This window comes from Callorhinchus milii, unplaced genomic scaffold, assembly GCF_018977255.1.
Source record: "Callorhinchus milii isolate IMCB2004 unplaced genomic scaffold, IMCB_Cmil_1.0 Scaffold10, whole genome shotgun sequence".
NCBI classification, from domain to species: Eukaryota; Metazoa; Chordata; class Chondrichthyes; order Chimaeriformes; family Callorhinchidae; genus Callorhinchus; species Callorhinchus milii.
In genome coordinates, this window is record NW_024704751.1 from 14612571 (window position 1) to 14636594 (window position 24024).

Sequence of the window (24024 nt, forward strand, 5' to 3'; positions counted from 1 at the left end):
GCCTGCTTTTCTGGCTTGCCTTTCTTGAGTGCTGTGAATGGTATTCTACAGAGTACCTTGCTGTGAGATAAGCAGCTCCCTTGGCACCAGACACTTAATTAGGGTGGAGCAAATAGCAGGGCGCAACATGAATTTAGTAAATGATAAATAATTGTAAATGCAGGTCTAATCTGCTCTTGAACCGTATGGGTTGCAGCTAAATATAGTTGACTGCTTTTGAGTATAAATAGAACTTGAGTTCGATTTTTATACTCAATTAATTGGTTAATTGGTGTAAATATGAAGCACATTGGTCTTGTGTGTTTTTATGTAGACACGGAGGGACTATAGTGACGTACGGAGGGATGGCGAGACAACCTATCACAGTTCCAATGGTAAGGAAATGTATTTATATTTTCTTATTCGGTTTCCCCTGGTTGAGCACCAGAGTAGGAGAGAACGGAGGAGGGATGGCAAGCTGATTAGTGGCTTCCACCAACGTTGCTCTTAACTAGCGACTAGGAGCTGCACAAGTGGAGTTTGTCCTGCCTTATATTCCCTCTTCATCCAAATACAGCCCAAATATTCTAACGAATCGGCTGCTAATCTTATTGTTTTTAGGGTAAATTAGTTGCCGCAATTACCTCCAAGATGAGACTCACTCTAGTCTTGTTTTAATCTCAAGCATTTAAGATGCTTCTTTGATGCTCAAGACACTTAAGTTTGTTATTACTGTAATTCATAATTATAAATAGCAAAGCTTCCAACAGCTATTGCGTATCATTTCAAACTTGCTTTGTCTCCGTCTCTAAACTGGGTTTGAAAAGATGAATTTCTTTCACAATAACACTAACATGCGTTTTTATTAATGCTTTCCCACCGCTATCTTTCTCTCTCTCACATTAATCTATAGCCTGGACACCCAACATACAAATGTACCAGTGCAAAAAAAAAACTGAGCTGCTGCTGTGGATTTGCAGAGATTGGTAACAGCTAGTCCAGGCTTCGTTATTTGCACATAGCTGAGTGCTTCTCAAGACTCTTATGGCTTTTGCATATATTATACTCTTATGGCTTTTGCTTCATAATATATTCTGCACAGTTAATAACGCTGTAATCAGCTGCAAAAAGGAGCTTGTAATACCCTTCATCAGTCAGGCTGCAATCCTTCTTTGATCACAAGAAAAAAGATTCTAATATCTTTCTGTGAATCACATGATCCTACCAATGTCACCCTAAACCTACTGTTGAACATTGTGAACATTTCGAGAAAAAAAGTAAATTACAACTCTGTAACCAAATCTCAAGCTTCCGATAATGGACGGACTGATGTGAGAAGCTTATATTTGTGAGGCTCAGTGAAGCTGAGTCAGTACCTGCAAAGGTTCTACATTGAATGGAGTGACAGGTCTTAGGTATGAATTCTCTGGTTGCTCATAAATCCTAAGTGAAGAAACAAAGAGTCCTCAGCTCCTGGTGAGTGCCACCAAGCAGCACAGCTCTCGCTGTTTTAGTCAAGTCACTCAACTGCAGTATTATGGCTGAGAAAGGGTAAAGCTCTTTCTCGATGGCTGAAATGGTTCTTGGTTTCCATGACGTTTTTCGAAAATCGGGGAAACAGATATTGAGGAAAATGATGATGTGTTTTCAGTGCCTAGGCATGGCTAAGCGTGCTTCTCATCTCACTGCATTTTCACTGCTTCAACTCCATCAATACATTTCTGCTCGAGAGATTTTTAACATCATTAGTCAGTTGTTTTCATGAGCAAGCATAGCACTCATCCAGGACGAGTCGCTGCCCTCATTCTTCACATCCATGCTTTGTGCAGGCACCCAGGGGTGACACTGACACTGGTTACACATGTCCAGACTCTTAACAGATTTCAGAGACGCTGAACATAGGGACCAGTTGCCACAATCTAATTCAGAGATTTATTCATCTGGACTACAGTATCCTGGAGATATTTCCTCAGTAGTCTGTGTGGAAAACACTTGCATTCTGCTGCAATGCAGTTAAAAATCCTCGTTTTAGTCTTATTGAAGTTGCTGTATTCATAATGGGACGTTTTTCCATCCCCGGCCATCATTCCCCCCCCCCCCCCCCCCCCCCCCCCCCCCCCCCCCCCCCCCCCCACCGTTTGTCTGTTTATCAACCTTCCATTTCCCTGGTTTATTTCGAAATGAAGGCAATGAGTGCCAAGTGCCTGGAGCAGATGTGTTAGATTTGTGAGGCTCTCAACAATTTGTTCTGGGTCAGTTTTGTATGTCAGCAACTTGCTATCAGCCTCCATGCAGTACATGCTTCGCAGCGTTGCACTGCGAGAGTACAGAAAGCCTGCAAGTTTGTTGAACGATAAATGCCAGTCGACTACACTGACTGTTATTTCCTGGCTTATATCTATACAATAAATACATCCAGTTAACACCTGCAGTGCATTCTTTTATTGTCTACTCGGGTTCACTTTGGAGCTAAAGACCTTGAGTATCACTGATGCTCGGAAGGTAAATTCGCTAGATATGTCTCACAGAGGTGAATTTTATTGAAGCAGTATTTTTGATACAGCTGGTTGGAAAACAAATTGCTGCTGTTATTTTCATATGCTGTTCCAGAGTGAAATGTCAAAGCCGTTCCTTTGATCAATAAAGGAAGACTGAGTAGCAGGCGAGGAGAGGATTTATACTTAACATCGTTTTAATACGTTTGAAATTGAACTATTCAAGCACTGACCTTTTCAGTGTCGTGCAAAGTGCTGTCTTGACTAAATTCTGCTAGCTTCCCACGATTGTTTTGATGAAGTTAAAAGTTTTAGAGAGCAACTGGCAGCCAATTCACTTATAAACTTTTATTCTAATCTGCTGGATGGTGCAGATTTGGGGTTACAAATAGCCTGGTGCAGTGGAAGTACTCTGAGTCAGAAGGTTGTGGGTTCAAGCCCCCATGTCTGTTTGCTGGACGCTGCTGTGCATAATTGGCTGCTGCGTTTCTCCCACAAAATTCACCGTCAATCCACTTTGCAGTATATTCTATGAAGCACTTTGTCGTGATAAGGTGCTATGTCAAGTGCAAGGATTATTGTTATGGTGAGCTAGAGTTTCGGGGGGAATACACACTACTTGTGTTTAATATTGCCTCAGGATGTAGTATTTTAATGCTTTGCACCTTTCTTGTCTTTAGAGTGCGCTTATCTTCAAAGATATTAAAATCCGTGGATTCTGGGTCACCCGCTGGAAGCAAGACAACATACACGGTGAGTGAATTTTGAGTTTGAAGTCTGGCACTGCACAGGTAGACTGGCTGAATGTGAGGTTGGGTTACAAAGATTTATCAAACTTAAAAAGTGCTTTTGAGAAAGAGGCATCATTTTGCATCATTAGTGGAGGAGAAATGGGTCACCTTGTTTGTAACGTCAGAGTCTCATCTCCAGTAGTGTTCTCGGAGCTGTAGACTTCACAAAAGCAGAGCTGTGTGATTACTGTGCATCATCCAGCAATTGCACCATCTATTTATGAACTCTTTGCAACCCCTATATATAGTGCAGATTGGAGACAGAGATTGCGGTCTGGCAACATCATAAGACTGCATAATCTTGCAAAAATACTTCAGACACATTTTAATAATTTTTTTTTATCGTAGCCGCACAGTTGCTGTGAGTTGTTGAGGATGGGGCTGGGGCTGACAACACCACCGACAAATTGCATTTATGTAGCACCTTTCACGTCCTTGGAGGACGTCCCAAGGCGCTAACAGGGAATAACGGATTTTACTGAAGTTATTTTCAATGCAAGCACTATTTATGAGCATATCACTAAATACATCAACATCAATGGCTCATGGTTGTGTGCAGGGAGTTGTTGGGTGCAGATTGGCTGCTGCTTTTGTCTCCATGAGAACATTAATTTCAGTTCTAATTCATCTCAATCAATAAAGCCCTTCTTGAAGCTACTTTGACAGAAATTGTATGTATGGGTAGAAATGTATGTTGTAGCTTTTTTTTAAAAACATATTCTAGTGTTTCACGGGGACAAAAAGCTCTTTCATACCGTGTGTGCCTATTTTTTTACCCTCGATGTCTGACCGAGGCTCAGCATCATATTCTCATATGCTCATGCTTCAATCCTTTTCTTCTCTCTCTGGAATTCTTAACATTTAAACTACAACAACAATGTTGACCTTTGTTTCAACAGAGCCGAGCAAACTTCTGAAGATGATCACGGAGCTTTGCGACCTAATTCGTGCAGGGAAGCTGACGGCACCAGCGTGCACTGAAGTCCCACTGCAGGACTATCGAGTCGCCCTGGAGGCTGCCACCAAGCCCTTCATTGGCACCAAACAGATCTTAATCATGTGAACTGTCAATAATCTCTTGCAGAATGACAAATCATGAGCTTTGCTCTCAAGACAGACAATCATTCCTACTGGTGAGCCCAGTCCGTCCAATCTCAGTCTCTAGTTTGATTTTCGATGAGTGGTGATTATTTTGTAAGCCAAAATATCCAGCTGTGTGTGGCACAACTGAATTGACTCGATGAAGGGCAGGAATGAGAGTCCTGGTTGTTTTTCTCCCCCCATCCCCCCCTTTAGCCCTGGAGCACTGGGGTCGATCACAGCATTGCTTCTCTGGCTACTAGCCGCTAAGTCAGCATAGTTCAAATCTGTTTTCTTCCTGCTTTGTATGGCAATTTTTTTCTCTTTCAATTTCATCCCTTTCCTCCAGGCATTTTTTTTTTGGTTCTACTTGGACACAGTCTCATGGGCACTGGATTTGAGTCCAATGAGGGGGAATTGCAGAAACTAGATTGATCAGATCTTTTCTCTGATTTATATTGGAGTTCTGCGGTGGTCTAGCCCTATTACTGAAAACAAAAAGGAACGGGAACTCAAAAGGTATCTTAAATTCTGCTTCAAACGGATTAATTTCAGGTGAAATGATTCCTCTACTCGGCACTTCAGCTCAATGTGTAAATTGGGCACTATGCGAGGTAGCGGAGGACAGCTGGCACTTTCTGAAGTGCATCTAAGTAAGAAAAAGGGATGGGGCAGGTGAAAATTCTTTAGAAATGCATTACCAAATAAAAAGTGGGTATAATTTTACAAATCATTATTCGCCGCTATTGTCATCAGTACATTTATCAAGCGTAGCCTCTTTTAACTTCCTCAACTGGAAAGAAGGGGTTATATCTCTCTTCCTCACTCAGTGTTGGCACATCAGAATTGCAGGGATAGTTTTGCGTGGAATCTCTAGCAGTTGCGCTGTAATTTACTCAGTGGGTGTGGGAGCTTTGGCGCCTACTGTTAAATTCATCCAGCAGGGAAACCAAATAGTTTTATTTACATATATATTGCTTTTTCTTCTGGTATGTGTCGCCGCTTATTTTATTTCCCCTTGCATATTTATTGCCGGCAAGCCGGAGAGACTTATGAGCTGTTTCCTTGGTGCACGAGTTGTGAGTGTTCGGGCCATTCTTCGCCCCCCCCACCCCCATGATGTGACTGAGATCACGAGCTCGCCATTTGGAGAATTAGCTTTGGGGTCTATACATCCCCAGCTTGCTCTGAAATTTCTGATGGGTTTAACCTGAAGACCATCAGTGGATGAGCTTTAATCCATCCTGCTCTCTGGATCTCCCTCCTCACTCTATCCTGCTCCATCTTTAAAGCCCATCTTAAGGCAGTTCTATTTAATAGCACTTTTGCACATCTTTTTCACCCCCACTCTTAACTTCTTCAGCTTCCCCCAACCCCCAGCTCAAGCTCCCAATCAGCTGTTTTGTAAAGCACGTAGAGATGCCCTACTAATGTGAAAGGTGCTGTAATAGTAATATAATAATAATAATCCTTGCATTTGATATAGAGCTTTTCACATCTTCTCGACATCTCAAAGCGCTTCACAGAATGGACTGTGAAGAGAATTGACTGTATATTTGTGGGCGAATGTGAAATTGTCGTTTTATTGCTTCACAATGTAACTTTGCAGAATATGGGGAAATCCTTAAAGTAAATCCTGATTTTGAAAACCAGTATTCCGCAGTTCTTACAGAAGACTCGCTCGCAAACGCAGGGGTTTTCTGAAGTTCTGCATGACTTCAAAATTGAAGATAATGGACTCAAGGCTATTGACCACGTGCCTTTATAGATGTCCGATTGTGAAGCAGTGACCCTACCAGAATATGCTGCGCGTATGTGTGTCCACAGGGTCACAATGGTCAGTCGGGAAAATCCAGATTACATATGGTCAAGTCAGTGACTTTCCTGGTTGGGGAATTCTACACGATAGTGTCAGTACTGCTTGAAAGCCCATGTGGTTAATGGAACTGTGACTAGATTCCAAGCATCTCCTCAAAGGACAACACTTTCAGTCCGCGACTGAGAATAAGAAAAATGATACTCTAAACTTTTAGAACGTGTTCTGTCTGTGGGAATTCATCATTCCCAGCATGTCACTGATATTAAATAGGGAGCTCAACCCAACTACCGTTGAACTGAAACTTGACCTACTAAACAAGATTAGATTTGGATCGCTATTCTTTCTCTCGTTCTCCGTCTCTGTCTCTCTCGGTTTCTTTCACTCTCCCACCGCCAACCTCTTTCTTGACTGAGGTCTGTCATGTTGACTTGTCCAGATGTAGCGCTGTAATTTTAGATGGGAATGCTCTGTTCAAGTGCAAGTGGTCTTATGCCTCGTGACGAAGAAGTAAATTGCACCATCACTCATTGTCTGCCTGGGCGTTGGACCGTAAACTCACACTAATCGACAAATGTACTTTTGCGGCCTGTGTAGACACAGAGTTGTCAATTATTTGGTGTAACCGCCTCGTCACGTCGGGAGGCACAGGATTTAGTCGGCAGCAGAGCAGCCAACTCAAAGCAAAGCAACCGATTGCGTTGCTCTCTGGGACGCAACCGTGATTTACAGCTCGCGATGTGGAAGGAGACCAGCTGGATGTGTTGTCAACAACTACAACAGCTTGCATTTATATAACGCCCTTCACGCCGGACGGCATGTCGCTGCGCTTGTTGTCTCTTGTCTTAACTGTTAAGGCGTTTCTAACTAATAATTCTTCAGGTTACTTTCTCAACTGAAAAGGCAAGCGGTCTTCCGATAAATAATCCTGTACGGGGGGGGTGGCGGGGAGAAATAATGTTGATTGCAATTCGTGAAGCCATTCCATATATAAGTACAGACCGAATAGCTTCTGTCCTTGCCGTTTCTAAACATCTGTTCATTTTTAATTTCTTCCGTCAGAGCAAGGCTGTTCTGGAATTGGCTGTACTCTTGTGCACACTTTGAACCAGAAAACTTTCAGAGCTGAAATTTGCGCTTTGTAACGAAATCAGAAGTTGCTCAGAGTGGGGGGAGGAGGGGTACGGCCTGAGTGATGTAACACCAGCGATGTGTGCTTCCAATAATAAGTGAAATGTCGCATCATTGTTCTTTGTGTTTCTCTATGTTAAGACTTCATTAATGCCCAAGTACTCTTTAATACGCTCCCGTTAATGAGACAACTTTCTCCACTTGAATGTCGATCAAGACAGAGGCGCTCCTGCTCTCCCGTGAGCGCCTCCTCACCTAATCATGGATGCACTCTCCACCTCAATGAGCCGGTACAGAACCTTGGTGTCTTGTTTGACCCTCTACTGTCCTTTAAACCCCACGTCCGTGCCTTGACCCATTTGGCCTCCCCCACACACCCCCCCCCCCCCCCACCTGCACAACATTGCTCGCTTCCGCCTATACCTCTCCCCTCAAGCCGCCGAGACCCTCATCCAGGCTTTCATTACGTCCAGGCTTAACTATGCTATCTCCCAGCTTACTGGACTTCCCAACATTTCCCCCCCACCACCGCCACACACCCCCCCCCCCCCCCCCGCAAGCTGGGACTCATTCGGAACTCTGCATGTGGTTTGGATCTGGGCTGGGCACGCTGAAATGCTTCACCATCGGCTCAGCTATCGAGGGAAGCAAGAACATTCACAATTACATTTAATTCTCGTCAACAAACGTGGAGGCAATTAAAACACATAGCTCTCAAATTGCGCAAGTGAATTAAGACTAAATGTCTTTTTGGACGCTTTAAAGTAATTGAGTCTAAAACACAAGTGCTGCAAGCCTGACGTCAATGGTGAACCATGGGGTTGTCGAATTAGCTGTCTGTGTCCTCGTCTCCTGTGGTTCTGTGGTATTTTATTGCAAAGTCAACAAAGTGTGCCTTCAGGTCAAATAAAAGCCAAAATTACTAGCCCACATATAATGTTGATGAGAAAGAAGATCTCAGTAAACAGGAAGGGTTTGGAGAGCAGTGGCTGTCAACACACCCGAGTGTATTAAAGCAGGACATTCCAATAAAATCTGTGACTTGAGGGGGATATTCTTATATAAAAGCAGAATTCATTTGAACCCTGGCATGTCTGCAGCATCATATTCAATGCTAGCTCATAACAAATTGGATCAGGAGAGATTAAAAGAACATTACATATATAATATAAATAAAATAGATCTCAGTATAAATGGGCATGAAATTGACAAAATGTGCAGTATTTTTTAAGTTAAGTGTTAAACTTTCCCAGTAAACTATATTAACCTTTAGGACCCACTCCCCCCGGAGTTATTTCTGCATCAATCTTGCAACTGGTGTATAACCAGCCCGTATAGTATTATATTACAAGGATATCGTGGATTAAGAAGGGCTCCTCGGTTAATTAAATACCTTCCACTCCTGTGTATTTATTATTGAAATTTAATCACAAAACACATGCTTGGCAGACGTTATATGAAATATATATTTTTTAAAAACCCAGTAGACAAATCAGTATTTCTTTACTATTAGTGAACGTAATCTCTCTTTACAGCCACTCTTGTTACATATTGGAAAAACCCAATGTAAATGAGCTTTCGCTCTGGCTTGTTCTTGACATAAACATTGTTACAGTGATTCACACGGCAAGGCAGCATGAAGCCCGGACCCAACCACAACAAACAGCGCTCCCAATTTATTTGACATGTTGGTTCCTTGTTCGAGCTTCAGGGTTCTTCTACTCTGGGACGCTTTGCAGGTGACTTCCCTTCAAACAAAAGGAGGTGGTGGTGTCCCGGGAAGTTTCAATGCTAGGGAAGGGTTGAGGAGAAAGAAGATCTTGTACACAACAAGTTTTAAAGTTCCCCTGAACATGGAGCCCTCCCTGAAATTCTTGTCACTTTTGTGCTGATGGTGGACTTGGCGAGTCTGGGGCAGTCTCACTCATAAGGTCCACAATTTCCAGCTTGTCTGGTAACTGGAGAGGTTAATAGAATTACAAAGCGATTATTTTCCAAAGAAGGGCGCACCGGAGTCTTTTTATTTTTGATTCCACCCTTTATAAAATTGTTCCAGATATAATATAATTTGTCCGTATGATTTAAAGTCGCGATGCTTTCGTTCTTGCTGCCAAGCTTGAAATTGGCTTGATCTGTTCTCTCAGAAGCTGTTTGAGGGATAACTCGGGTCTTTCTGGCAAATGAAGTGTGCAATTAAATGGCCATTACCTATCATCAACAGTAAGCCCAAACCTGCAGCGAAAGGTAAAAAAACACAACGTGTGCTCATTGAGGTCAAATAATTACACAATGCTAATTACTGGCACTATTAGCGAGAATGTTACGTCTTATTTTTAAACAAATTCTCTGTCCAAAATAGTTTGGTGAGACTGCACTTCAAGTGCTACAAATTCAATATTCCTTCAGATTCCCACCTCATAAAATTCATAATCCTATAAGTCTTCTGTCGCAGTCGGCTTGAAATGGAAATGAAAGTGTGGAGACGCAACAGGGAAGGAGAAGGGAGCGATTACCATAAGGAACATTCATAACCTTTATGTCAGAGGACAGCCGCTATTTCTCAGCGAATTACAAGACAGCAACTTGACCGAGGGGTTCAGCAGATAAAACTCGCCACGCTTTGCTCGTGTGGTTTATAGGGGTCGTGTATGTCTCTCAATTTCATTACCATCTTATCTTAGCACCGAGAGCTGTCCATTACCCTTTAACTTGCACTTGAGTGCGTAAAATTGGCCGCATTGCAACCTGAAGGGCAAAACGAGGTGAGAAAAATACTGGTTCCTGAAATTGATAGGAACATAGCATTGAGGCTGTTCCACCAATCTGTTAGATTGTGACTGATCTATATTTCAATTCCAATTACCTGCTTTTGCCCCATAATTCCTTGATAATTTATAAATGATAAGAGATGGCATTCTTTTTTTCTATTTATTGATGTATTATATCCCCTCACCCACCCTCACTTGATGATAAAATGCAGATGCCCTCTCCCAAACCTCTGTGTTGCATTCTGCAAACCCCCCCCAAACCTTTGCAGAACATCTGGGCAAAATGAGGTTGGACTTACCCAGAGCAATCCACCATTGCCAGACAAGAGGGAATTCAGCCATCACTGCAAATTCAACAAAAGAAAGGGCCATTTCTAATGTAGAAGCTTATAATAATAATAAAATAATAATAATCCTTGCATTTGATATAGCGCCTTGTCACGTCATTGATACGCCTCTAAGCGCTTCACAGGGTATACTGTAAAGCGAATCGACTATTTTTTGTGGGAGAAACAGCGAAAACCGTTCTGCACAGAAGGAGCTGCTGTGTCTGTGCTGCCGCCTGTATTTTTATCCGGCGGTTCGAACAGGAACCTGCAGGGAAATTGGCGGCCACCAGCGTCCTTTGGAGGAGTTCTCAATCCAGCCAGCGTGCTGAGAGACAGACAGCGTGCGGCATGACAGAGGGATGGAGCGCGGCGCTGAGCCTCTGTCTCTCCTCTGATGTACTGCTCCCAGTTGCGGTGATGCTCAGCAAGGGCTAACTACTTCATCAGCGCTGGCAAGGGAGTTTCAACTTAAATAAATAATAGACCGCGGTCTTCTTGCTTATTTCATTTAGCTGCAGGGTTTCTTGTCGCTGTTCCTCCTCTCTCTCTCTCTCTCTCTCTCTCTGTCTTCCTTACATTAAAAAATAGAGATTCAGGTGAAGTTGACTCTTCAATCCAGAATTCTCACTCTACCGTCCTCCTATCACAACATTGAATTCTTTCTTAAATGACTCCTGGATCCTGGCCTCAACCAACCTTCCTGGAGACCTGTTCCAGGTGTTAATTACTCACTCACTCGTGAAGTTGCTGAATTCCTGAAATTGCTCCTACATTTGTGCACTCACCTGCTGAGCTCAGTAGGATGTGGATAAGAGTAACTGTGATTGCGTAATCCCACACCCAGTTCTTAACCACTGGAACAAATGCCAAACCACTCGCAAAGTAGGTCAACTCCATAGACAGCAGGTTCACTAGAGCGATCAAAATAGGTTCTGTAAATCGCCCTCATCCCAAAATTGGGAGAATATCAAAAATGTAACACACTGAATAAAACAAACACTATGCAACTGTGTCAATTAAGGAGTCCCTTTCATGCATCACATTATATACTGTATTTTTTTAATTAAATTAGTTCTAAGATTTCCCAAAGCAACAGCCTTTTCTGTCTCTCTCAGTAGGACTGCCAATGTAATGCACCCAAGGAAGGTGCACAGTGAATTGGCTCCACACGGAGCATTGTACAAACAGCGCTGGCATCGTCTCAAGAACATGACAATCAATTGATAAATTTAACCCAGGCAAATTACTAAAGGGTTCAAAAAACAGGGGAACAAGTTAAAAGGAAGTAAAGGGCAGGAAGGAAAGCTAGACAGACGTTTTTGCAGGGAGGATAAAAGGAATGTTAACTAGTCGTTATATATATATATAATTCTTCCAGTAAGTTTCAATTCTGACACTTGAATGGTGGAAAAGTGTTTTAAGAATCGTCTCTTTTCCACTGACTTAAACTTGAGTAATAAATGTGCTGCTTACCTAGGTATTTAGAACTGGACTTTGTGGCTTGTGTTTTAAAGTCAAACGGAATTAACCCATCAAATGAATCAAGTCTGCAAGATTAAAAGGTAATGAAAAAAAATGTTACAGAAGATATCAAACAGAAAGGTTGTCAAATGAAAATGGAGAGCTGCCAAATAAATGTTGAGTGGGATATAATGCATTTGATATAATGCCGGCAATGCCAGAGGCATGTCACAGATAATTGCTGTCAAATGTCTTCTTTCATTGTATTATTTATTCATTTAAGTATGGGATTGTTGTCCAGGAGAATTAGAGAACATTCCCCCCCACACTCCCACCCCCTTCTCTTTTTCAAATACTATCCGGGGATCTTTAACGTCCGCTCGGTCAGGCAGAGGTTTAACGCTTCATCTAAAGGATGGTGCTTCTGAAAATGCAGCACTTCACCCATCACTGCACTGGACTGTCAGCCTAGACTGTGACATCCTCACCCTCTTGGTCAAGGAATGAGTCAGGAACGTGGCTTACTTTTAGGACCGAAAACAATTTTTTTAAAAAAGAAACAGAAAAGCTGAAATTGAATAGGTTGACGTGAATCCAATGAATATATTTGAATTCTCTCATTAACTCCAGTATGTAAAATCAACAGGAGTGTCTGTAGATTGTGTATTTTACCTGAAAGCACCAAAGCAGACACTCCCAATCATGTAATAGAGGGTGTAGAAAATCAGCAAACATAAGAGCAGGTTCAAGATCACCGTCTGTAAAATGCAAATCCAGGAACACATTTTATCTTGATCAAGTGAAACTGAACTGTGTGACCTAGTGACAGGAGCTCTACATATCCAAGTCTCACTGCATTATGGCAGCACAGAATAATAATAATGATAATCCTTGCATTTGATATAGCGCTTTTCACGTCGGGAGGACGTCCCAAAGCGCTTCACAGAACACACTGTAAAGTGAAGTGACTGTATATCTGTGGGCGAACGCGGCAGCCAATTGCGCACAGCAATGTCCCACAAACAGTCGTGGATTGAAAACGGTGAGACGTTGAAACGTCTCAAAGGGCATCGCGGCTAATTACTTTCAAGTGTAGTGACTGGCTGTTTGTAGGAAAACAGGGCAGCTACTTTTACACACAGCAACAGATAGCCACGAAGCGAACAAATAATTTACCTTCAACACCAGGAGAAACTCTCTTTTCCTTTCAAATATGATGGAATATTCAATGTTGGTCCAGGATCTCCTATGAGACTATGCAATCTCTTAGGTGTGCCAGCCTAGACTGTGGGTTCAAAATCCCAAGGGGCAAGAATGCTGTTGACTGAGCCAACTGCTCATCAAGGATTCAAGCCTAGAACTGCAAGTCTATATTTACGGTTGCACCAAACAGTACATGTAACCCTTGGCTATCAGAAGAATAATGTGTCGTGTTAAACAGTATAAGCGTAATTGTATTTGATGGGTACAGCTTCACAGTCCCCCTCCCTTTTCATCTTCATAAAAATAATAGCTACAGCTCCTCATTGCACACACAGCTCAGTTTGTAAGTTCATCTCTTAATGTGATTAATAAGAGACTTAATAAGAGGTAAGAGACCCAGAAGATGCCAGGTTTGGCCTGTGATGTGACATGATCATGCATTTATCTATCCTAAAGGCTAAAGTATTATTCTGGGGGAGTTTAACCTTCTGTGAGATTTGGATTAAAGGTGCAATCTTCAATTTGATATTTTATGTAGCGACTGACAAGTCCAGAGAGCTCCAGTTGCTGAAATGTTCGGCAACTACGTCCCTCCTCTTCTTACGGACTTTGATGTGAAGTAAAGGGTGCAGAATTGCTAAGTGAACTGGTGAAAGACTGTCATTTCTTAGATAATCCTGAAAAGAAACACTTTTAGAAAAATGCTGCCTCGCAATTTGGATAAAATTGCCATGTTTGAAAACCAGCATTAAAAAAAATCTTTTCAAATAACAGAACGGCGTAACCTTGAGGGAGACAAGATTACGTTTTCTTTCCTTCACCTAAAGTAACAGCACTGTCGTTTCTAGAGGCACAATTAAATACATCAGAGCAAATAATGAACAGGCGACATGTTTTGTGGGGCGGTGTTTTAAGTTGTAAGGTTAATGTGTAGTGTTGTAGCATCAATTGGAGAGATCGAGTGACTCAAAAGTGGAGAAGAACAGCAGTTCTGGCTTGACGGACATTGGGCAACCTGTTCTGTGCTGTAACATTCCAGGATCCCATCAACAGATCGCTTCCTGCTATCCCTAATTTAAGGTAACTTTGTGTTAGGAGGCAGCTCGCGCGTGAACCAGTAACCCAGACAGCGCATAACAGGGCAACTCTGTACAGTGTACCCAATGGGAACCCACATTGCTGGCCATCAACACCATTTGGCCCTTGGACAGTGGAAGGGGAGGGGGCAGCGAAATGGGGAGGGGGGTGGGTGGGGATGCAGTCTGGATAGAAAATCAATTTCCTCCTATGTATGTGCAGTCATTGTTACTTGGTCAGCCGGGTGTCTGACACAAGAGGAAACCCATCACCGTCGCTGAAGTCTACGACTGTTTGTGGGACATTGCTGTGCGCAATTGGCTGCCGCGTTCGCCCACAAATATACAGTCAATTCACTTTACAGTGTGTTCTGTGAAGCGCTTTGGGACGTCCTCCCGACGTGAAAAGCGCTATATCAAATGCAAGGATTATTATTATTATAAGGGTATCCAAACTAAACTTGAGAGTTCCTACACATGGAAATCCCAGAGATAGCTTGTTGGAATGGAATGCGCTCTCTCTCTCTCTCCCTGGAGGGATGTCGCCTGCTTACCTAATTCCGGAACGTCTTAGGCGCAGGTTGGCGAGAGCCAAGGCTTGGGGACCCCAAAGTGTGCGTTGGGGGTGTGACTGCTGGCGTCTAACCAGCTAAAACCACATCGCTTGCCGTCCATAGCTCTGTGGCGAGCAGTCACTTGAGCAAAGGCCCTTGGCACCTACTTTGCACAAAGTGAAGTGATGACACTCGCTCTTTCAAGGTCCAGTTGGGTTTTTGCAATCAACATAAAATTGGGCAGATATCCCCTCTCCCCCGCACCAACTGTTTCTGGATCAGTGGGCGAAAATATCTTTGCAAGATAAACCCATGGTGGGTGAGTGGGTGGGTGGGTGGGGGGGAGAAAAGATTACATTAAGATGAATAATTTTGCAAAACACTGATTAAAAATATTCTGTTTTCGCTCCCAACCACTGTCAACCCCAGGTAGGTTGAAAAGTTGAACAGCTGTTTATTTTATATTAAATTGTGTGTGCGCGCATATATATATATATATGTATATACTGTGTATAGAAAACATCTGCAAAAAAAAAAGCCTCTCTATATCTCTGAATAATAATGCCAAGGCAACACACTTGCAGAGACACTGGAATCTATCTTGGTGATTGCACTATCTGCAAGCTATTTAAAGGGAATGAAGGCAGCTCTTATATTATATAGTGACTGGCCAGCACTCACTTCATGTCAGGTCTATTCCACGTCAATTTCACACCGACACACTGTAATTTGCTGCAATCTCTGTGGCAGATCTAACCCTTAACGTGTATAGATATATAGAGATATATGTATATATAATATAATATGATATATTCTTTTGCAGAAATGACCTGATTGCATTTTTTTTTAACCCCCAGAGCTATTCAAATGGACCATCAAAGCAGGATGACAACTTTCAAACTGGATATGATTGCATATTCGATTCACCAAAGATAAATGAGAGAGAGAAAGAGAGGGACTCACACATATACACACATATACATACACACACACACACACATACATTCACTTCCATTTCTCAAGGAGGGGATTAACAAGGGATTTGGTGTGGAATCCATTCTCATGTTGCAGGAATTAAATAGAAAGGTAAATAATCTTGTGCAAAACAAAATTAAACCCTCCCCCAAAATATACTGTACCTTAGTGCCTGCAATCCTGCCCTTAAAGGCCATCTAAATGTCACCTAGATTGGAAGATGGGATTGAATTCCAGGGCTCTTCATTTTTTTTCCAATGGCTTTTATTTTGCCCTCCAGCTCTCAGTGCTGATCCTCTCTCCTTCTCCCTCTCTCTCCCTCTCTCTCTCTCTCTGACTATAGAGCCCAAAGGAGAGTAACAGCGCCAACCACAGATCAGACAGATAGCAGAGAGAAATAATCAGGGAAGCCAATTCTCTCACCAACCCCCTCAATATTTCTCAGTTCCCAATTATTATTTTATTTTTCTTTGTCAGATGTTTTCACCAATATTTTTCTCCTCCACACACACACACACTCTCTCGTGTGTGTGTGTGTGTGTGTCTCTCTCTCTCTCTCTCTCTCCTGGTCTAATACAATGACAAGATTACATTTGTACAGCGCCTTTCAAGTCGGGAGGACGTCCCAAGGCGGCGGGTTTGTAATGATAAATGATAATAGTAAAAATAATCCTTGCATTTGATGCAGCGCCTTAGCACGTCGTCGAGACGCGTCTCGAAGAGCCCCACGGGGTATTATTTGTAAAGTGGGTTGACCGTGTATTTTGTGGGCGAAACCCGGCAGCCAAACACGTTCACCGGCAACATGGGGAGCGTGTCAATAAGAACGAAAGTCTCAGTTGGATGAATTTCCCCCTTATGTGTGTTACCAGCGCCGATAACTTTAGTGGTTTGTCATGATATCTCACTTTGCCGTAGAGGAGGCAGAGCATTCTGCGACGCTACCCCACGTAAAAGGTTAGCTGATAGCTTTGGACTCTTCTAAGCTTAATCATAATATTGTATAGTATCTGCTTTGTAACCTTAAACCTAACCCCTCCATCCCCGCTCTTACTGTCGCTTAAATTACTTATTTATAATCTGTCTGGACTACATCATGCACACTCCTCCCCCATCTCTTTCCCAAAGAAGACACATTCATCTCTGTGACCCTTTCCTCCCAATTTAAAGCTCATGTCCTGGGATTCTAAAGATGTCCTTCAAAGTCTTCTTTGAACCTTTGCCGACATGTTTCATTGCCCTTTGAAAGCAGTGTGCGCACACTCTCTTTGCAAAGCAGTTGAGAATAGCTTTTTTAGTTGTGACAGTCGTAGGATTCTCGCCTCTGAGTCAGAAGGTTGTGGGTTCAAGCCCCACACTGGGACTTGGACTTGGAATCACATAGTCTGAGGTGACACTCCAATGCAGATGTTGGAGGTGTGTTGCATTGTTGGAGGTGACGTTCTTCGGACGACACGTTAAACCGAGGTCCCATCTGACTGTTCAGGTGGACGGATGTTAAAGATTCCATTGGACTATTCAAAAAGAGAAGGGGGTTTCTCTCTCTCTCAGTGTCCTGGTCAACAAATCCCTCAAAATAATTTAGTCAATCACTCCATGGCTGTTTATGGGACGCTGCTGTGCACAAGCTAACTGTGAAACGCTTTGAGACGTCTCGATGACATGATAAGATGCTATATCAAATACAAGGATTATTATTATGATTAATAATGGGTGAATGCTCTCAATACTGTATATAATGCTAATACTTAAGCAGGCATGAAGTGAGTGAACCAATTTTATGTGGGGGATTGTTGGCTAAGACACTAGGAGAAACTTGGGAGATGTGCAAATGAGGAATTCCCTCTGTAATAATAATAATAATCCTTGCATTTGATATAGCGCTTTTCACGTCGGGAGGACGTCCAAAAGCGCTTCACAGAACACACTGTAAAGTGAATTGACTGTATATTTGTGGGCGAACGCGGCAGCCAATTGCGCACAGCAATGTCCCACAAACAGTCGTAGATTGAAAATGACCAATTTATTATTGTTTTGGGTTTTGGAGGTATTATTATTAGGCTCTGTGTGGAGTAAGGAAACTTGCCCAAGGTTTCCCCCTCTGCCTGGAATTGAACTCAGGTCTCTCGCTTGCAAAGCGAGTGATCTAACCACTGAGCTACAGGACTCCACAAAGCTCTGTAAGCTATGAATCTCATCATGTTCCATGTCAGTGTTTTTTTTCTCACTGAAAATGGATTTAGTTTTCTCAGGCTCTCTTCAGAGGCTTGATGAAGTAAAGCCCAAAGCTACTTTTGTTGGCTTTTGGATTTTTTCCAAACCCTCTCTTGTCTTTTTATAAGGTCAATTACTGAAACTGGAGCTTGGATTTCAACTGTGGTCTCATCAATATTATATAAAAGTATCCGTATCATTTTGGTAGACAGCTCCAAGCAAATGTTCATTTAACCAAGCAATCACTGGCATTCAATGTGATTGTTCTTTCAAAAAAACTCGCCGAATTATCACACCAATCTCTCTCTTCTTACCAGTCCTTCATTGTGTAAATCATATGTGTTAAGTTTTAACATTACTGTGAATGTAAACTCCCTTGTGTAAAGTGACCTTCAGCCCAGTGACCAGCAATGTCGGTCCATCCATCTCTAGGTGACATCTCTTGCCTTGTTAAGGTTATTTCTTTACACCATTTGGTGTTTAAAATAAAGTAAAACAAAATTTTAAAAAAGGGCGATTTAGAAAAACAGGTTATCAGAGGTACAGACTCTGATGAGTCAGAGACTCATTTATCAAGACAATTTCAGTTTCCACCCTTAGATGAAAGACTAAATGCTGTAAATAAATTCTACCAGTACTCACCTTTACCCAGTCATAATTTGTACCTGTGTACAAAATCCCATATTTACGTCCTCTCATTTTCCAGTCATGTACTGCAGTCCTCTTATTATTGATCTTTTCTTGGTTTCCCACTGAAATCAACTCGGCCCGGTGTTAGAGGAATGTGCTGTGAGCAATGATTAGACAAGTATTGACTTGAGATATCTCGGAGGAAAGGAACCTTGTGGAGGTGTATAGAATTATAAATGCGGTTTAAAAAATAGACCCGATTCCACACGCAACAATCAGATCCTGCCCTTTGTGTTCCTTGGAGAGCTCGATTTTGGAATGCTCTACCCGACATCACAACAGGCGCCCATTATTGACGCTGTCGGACGATTTACAGCAACAACTTGCATTTTGATAGCTCCCCCTCACTCAGGGTAGCGTCCCAGAGTGCTTGACAGTGGCGGAGCACGACACCGAGCCACTGGGAGGTGACCGTAGACACGGTCGGTCAAGGAGGAAGGTCTTTAGGCCGTTTACTTAAATAGGGCCACGGTAGATGAGATGTGAATGCGGGAGACAACTGGAAAATCAAACTGAGAGGGAAAGAGTGCGGGGTCAGCGCAAATAGATGTCAAAGAACCACATTACTTCAGGAGAAGAATGATCGATTTGAAGCATTTGTGGGGCTATAGAGATTAGGCTGAGCGTCAAATTAAACCCCTGAACTTTAGGCAACTGGAGCAATACAAAGTGACTGCTTGCAAATTACCTCTAATTTACAATCAAGACTGAGAATTAAGTCTTGTAAATCCTATCGGCGAGAGAGCTGGCATTAAATGTCTGATAAAAGTCAGCATTCTAATAACAAGCTTAACTGCCACAGCTCAATAGTTGTGTCAGCACCTATCTACTAATGGTTGTAATGAATGTTTTCATCAGAATCTGTACTGGAAGAAAGGGCTTCAATTTAATTAAAGCAAGAAGTTCTGCCTTTACTTTAATTAGTTCTTAATCTCCATCCCCTCATAAAGCGCATAAGAACATTCATTAAACCCATATTAGATTAAGGTCTATATTAACTATATTCATGTGTGATACTGAACTGTGAGTGCTGGCAGGTTGTTTGACTGGGGATCAGGGTAAATCACAGCTGAGCTTGTTCCTGTCATACCAAGTGTCCAATTAATGGTTGCCCACAAACTTGGGCAATCATTCTTTTCTTCCAGCCCTCTCCTGCTCTGATATCTCCATTTTTTTTTGCATGTTACCTTCCGAAATGACCTTTTCCCTCCACACTGTCTCCCCTTTCATTTGACCAAGAAGATTTTGATTTTGCCCGCCCTACTTCCCATCCCTTCAACTTCCTCACGAAACAGCAATCTATCTCTGGAATCACCATGTGTAGGTGGGATGCACGAAATTCTCAGCTTGGTTTGGATACTCTTAAGCACGGTGATGGGTTTCCGCAAGGGGTCAGACACCCAGTTGACAGAAAAAAAAAACTCTCAAGACACTGTTAGAATTACTCTTTAGCTGCTTCCATACTTTGGTGCTCCACCCCCGGTCCCCCCTCCAGTTTCGGCTTCTCCACTTTGCTGCTTTTTAGTGTAACCTGCGTCTCTCAGCCTTACTCACATCCCATACCTCTTGTCGCTGTCTCCGCTGTGAATGTTTTGATGCATCAACCACCCAATGGCTCTGGTTCACAATCTATCAATGGCCCATTAGCTTATCTCTCGTTCCCGGGTTGATGGCTTTTTAATGTCTTTTTCTCTGTATTTGGTGTGTTGCTCTCTTGCTGTGCTGTCCTACAGAAAGTTCTTCCAATCTGCTACTGTACTTACGACTGATCGAGAGGCACACCTCAAACTTTAATTTCTCTTTCATTTAAGCTTTTGTTCCAGATTTCCAGCATGTGTGGAGGGATTGTTTTCACTTTTATTTATCTTTTGCTAGATCGTTCCTGATTTAATCGTGTTATTAAAGTCTCAGGCAGAATTATGATGTAAATACTGTAGTATTTATCGATATAATTATTCCTGTACCAGGTCGTTCAGAAATGAATCACAAATAAAAGTTGGTACATTGTGCAGTCTTCTACGGTAGATTTCAAATCATTGCAGAATAAATATTTAATACAATATTGCAATAACCAAAAGATATATATAGGTTACTGCATGGGCTGCAGCGTGTTCTAAGGCAATAACATCCAGGGAGTTGAAGTACCATGAGTTCTGGAAATTAATTATCAGGTATTTTTAACCCAGAAGCATAAATACACCTTTAAACTTTTCTACAGCCCGTGTTGTCCATTTATTTATGGAGTCCTGTTGTGTAGTGATTAGCCCACTTGCCTTGCTAGCGAGAGGACCTGTGTTCGATTCCTGGCTGGGGCGAAACCTTAGGCAAGTTTCTCTACTCCATACGCCTCTGTTTACCTAGTAGTAACTAGGAACCCGGTTGTTACTCGATTGGCAGATCGCTTTTCCAAGAATAATAATCCCTCCAAAAAAATAATAAAATTGTTCACTCAATTCATGACTTTTGCAGGACATGGCTGTGCGCAATTGGCTGTCACGTTTCACCCACAAAATATAGTCAGTCCACTTTACAATATATTCCGTGAAGCGCTTGGGAAGTTTCAAAGGGCATAATAAGGCGCTATTAACAAATACAAGAATTACTATTATTATTATTATTTTTCCGCCTCTTTCCCAAACGTCAACTAAAATGATGAATTACAGACTTTTTTTTGTATATTTCAGCCTTTATTTGTTGACCGGGAAAAGCTCAAAGGTGTGACAAAGCTTTACCAAGGCTTTGAGTCGCCACCTGTCAACCAGGTGAAAGCAAGGGCACATTCACGGTCTGATTCGCTGGGGAATGTGTGCGTCCTGCTGCAGTGCTCTTCATGAAATATGATGGATTGCACACTTTAGTCTTTGTTCTGAATCCCTATGAAATCAAGAGGAGCCATTTAATTTGCACTGTAATGGATTATTAATTTCCATTCCACTCGCTTTAGCCTGTCAGCGGGAATTTTACCCTCTGCTGTTCCGGACTGCCAATAATTCAGTAACCGCTGATGAGGGGAATGAGGGAATCATGCCACACGGAAAGAGGTTTTGCTCCCAAAGAACACACAGAGAACAAACTTTTCAAACAGGGCTTTTTATTTAATGTGCACAGCAAGCCAATTAATAACCATTAGTGTTCCAAAAGGCTTGAGACGACAAGTCATTATTGTGCACAAATCAGTTGTCACATTCAAGTACAATTACACAGTCACTACGCTCTACAGTCGATCCTTCGAAGGGTTTGAGAAGTTCCAGTGATGTGAAAAAGCACAATGTCAAATGCAAGGATCGTTATTCCTCTCAACTACCTCGGGGGAGATAAGGAAGGGGGTGGCGTCCACAAGGGTGATCAAAGAGGTAGGTTTTTAGGTGGGTTTCAAAGACAGATAGATAGGCGTTGAGAGGCAAAAGGGTGAATTTCCAGATTTTGGTGCTGAAGGCTCACCCACTAATAGTCGTGTGGAGGGGACAACAACAAATTATATTTGTATAGCGCCTTTGTATAGAAGTGGGGTAGGAGATAGTTTTCAAATCAGAAATGGTCCGTTAGGGTCACCCCTTACATGACACATCATCTTCCTGTATGTTTTCAAGCTGACTAATTGTTCTCTTAGTAAACCGTGATTAATGGTTTCTGGGCTCCATCTTTCTCACATCAGTACGTGTTCCCACTGACCTCTGAGGCAATCAATACATTTCTGACAACTTCTATTCCAATCCCAAGCCAACAATCTTCAATGTCCTGCTTCATTGCAACGGGACCCAGTGCCAAAGAGCAGGACTCAGACCGCATATAACTTCCTGGTTATTGATGCGCATCATAAATCTGCCCCAGCTCAGCAGACACAAAGAAATGGTTTCAAGGCAGTCAACTGATATTGGGGGTAAGGTGACAGCTTCTGATGCCCAGCAATCCATTGTTCTGAATGGAAGATATTTGACTTCCTTCCATTAGGTCGCTACGAGTTCTGCCAACCATTACTCACCGGAGACTAATAATTGCTCATTTTGTTTTACAAATTGTAAGCCGATTTAATGGATGTCACTCGTAAAAATATACCCAGTTTCTCTATGTGTCCAAATGGAACTTCTAAGGTACATCTATCTTACTGCTCATGATCGCCACTCCAACCATTTCTCAAATGTTGACAGTATTGCTCCCAGACACCAATTATTTTTTCTATATTCACAAAGACCGGTCCGCATTGGGTGGGGTGTTAAGGCTGCAATTTATGATTGTCAGGCGCTGAACACATGTGCTCGCAAACCCATGTGCTTCCTTTTTTCAGAGGTAGATGCATTAAAATAAATTACAGAGCTGTCAACGTCAGGGAAATTTCGCAGTCATTTTATGATTGGTAAGAATGATAGATTTCAAACCCATTTCAACCGATGGCGATTTCCTTATGAAAGAGTGACACATATCAAAATATAGTGGGTTGCACTTTCAACGCAAATGAGTGTCATTTATTATGAGTGACATTCGGCAGGTTTGAAAGTACATCCGACATTCCAAGTTTTTCACTGCTGAATTTTTAAAGCTGTGAAACACCAGACCTAACAAGTGCCAATCATTTGGAGTGAATTGAATATACATTACTGCAATTGACGGTCAATTTTTCAGATTATCAGTGCTACTTCTATTACAATCTGGAACTCGCTTCCAAAATCCCTTCACCTCACACCTTCTTTCTTCATCTTGAGAACCCTTCTAAAAATATACCTCATCCCTCTGGACACCTTTCACTTACCCTGTTCCTCCCTAGAACAGAGTTGATCGGCTGAATGATCTCCTCCTGTTTCTGTTTTCCTTCACCACTTGCTCTGTGTCTCATGCCAGTCAAGTGAAGTACTTTGAAGTTCTCCTACCAGACAGGCGATATATAAGCGCAAACTAATAACACTCATCCTGGTTTGTTATTGCGCCGAAAGCAATCAAATACCCCAAAGCACTTTACAATTAATTGTCATTTTACATTTCCAGGAAGTGAATCAGCCATTTATATGAAAGTCAGCTCTCATCCAGGACCTGACGTCTGACAATCAGGACAGCAGTTGTCCCAATAATAATCCCTCCAAAACAAAACGATAATAAGTTAGTCATTTTCAATCCACAACCGCTTGTGTGACACTGCTGTGCGCAATTGGCTGCCGCGCTTCGCCCTCAAATATACGGTCAATTCACTTTACAGTGTATTCCGTGAAGCGCTTTGAGACGTCGGGAAGACGTGAAAAGCGCTATTTCAAATGCAAGGATTATTATTATTATTATTATTATTATTATCATTATTATTAGTCCCAGAGTCGAGGGTGGAGGCAGAGAGATAGTAATCCTCGGATTGCACGAGCGCGCCTCCTCACGCCCTCCAGGCGTCCCAAAGCGCTTCACGGGACCTGCGGGCGGCGTGGGCGGAACGAGAAGGGTTGGGGGCGCCCTCCCGGACGCGGAAGGCGCCCACGAAACGT

At 42.4% G+C, this 24024-nt stretch overlaps 2 protein-coding genes across 2 annotated transcripts in view; one reads left to right on the plus strand and one right to left on the minus strand.

The window, feature by feature from the left end:
• mecr (mitochondrial trans-2-enoyl-CoA reductase) overlaps positions 1 to 7403 on the plus strand; it is a 31261-nt gene extending 23858 nt beyond the window's left edge. The window contains exons 8-10 of the mRNA XM_042338705.1: positions 314 to 374; positions 3155 to 3227; positions 4165 to 7403. Of these exons, the coding sequence (XP_042194639.1) occupies positions 314 to 374; positions 3155 to 3227; positions 4165 to 4328 (298 nt within the window). The 3' untranslated portion in view covers positions 4329 to 7403. The remainder of the gene's footprint in view (positions 1 to 313; positions 375 to 3154; positions 3228 to 4164) is intronic.
• A 1801-nt stretch (positions 7404 to 9204) lies between these two features.
• LOC103179493 (transmembrane protein 244) lies at positions 9205 to 16025 on the minus strand. The gene is made up of 6 exons (XM_007894814.2): positions 15823 to 16025; positions 12523 to 12608; positions 11863 to 11936; positions 11175 to 11300; positions 10360 to 10404; positions 9205 to 9524 (listed from the first exon to the last, which is right to left on the minus strand). Exons 1-6 carry the CDS (start codon positions 15853 to 15855, stop codon positions 9433 to 9435), a joined length of 456 nt encoding a protein of 151 aa, XP_007893005.2. The 5' UTR covers positions 15856 to 16025; the 3' UTR covers positions 9205 to 9432.
• Positions 16026 to 24024: the final 7999 nt, after the last annotated feature.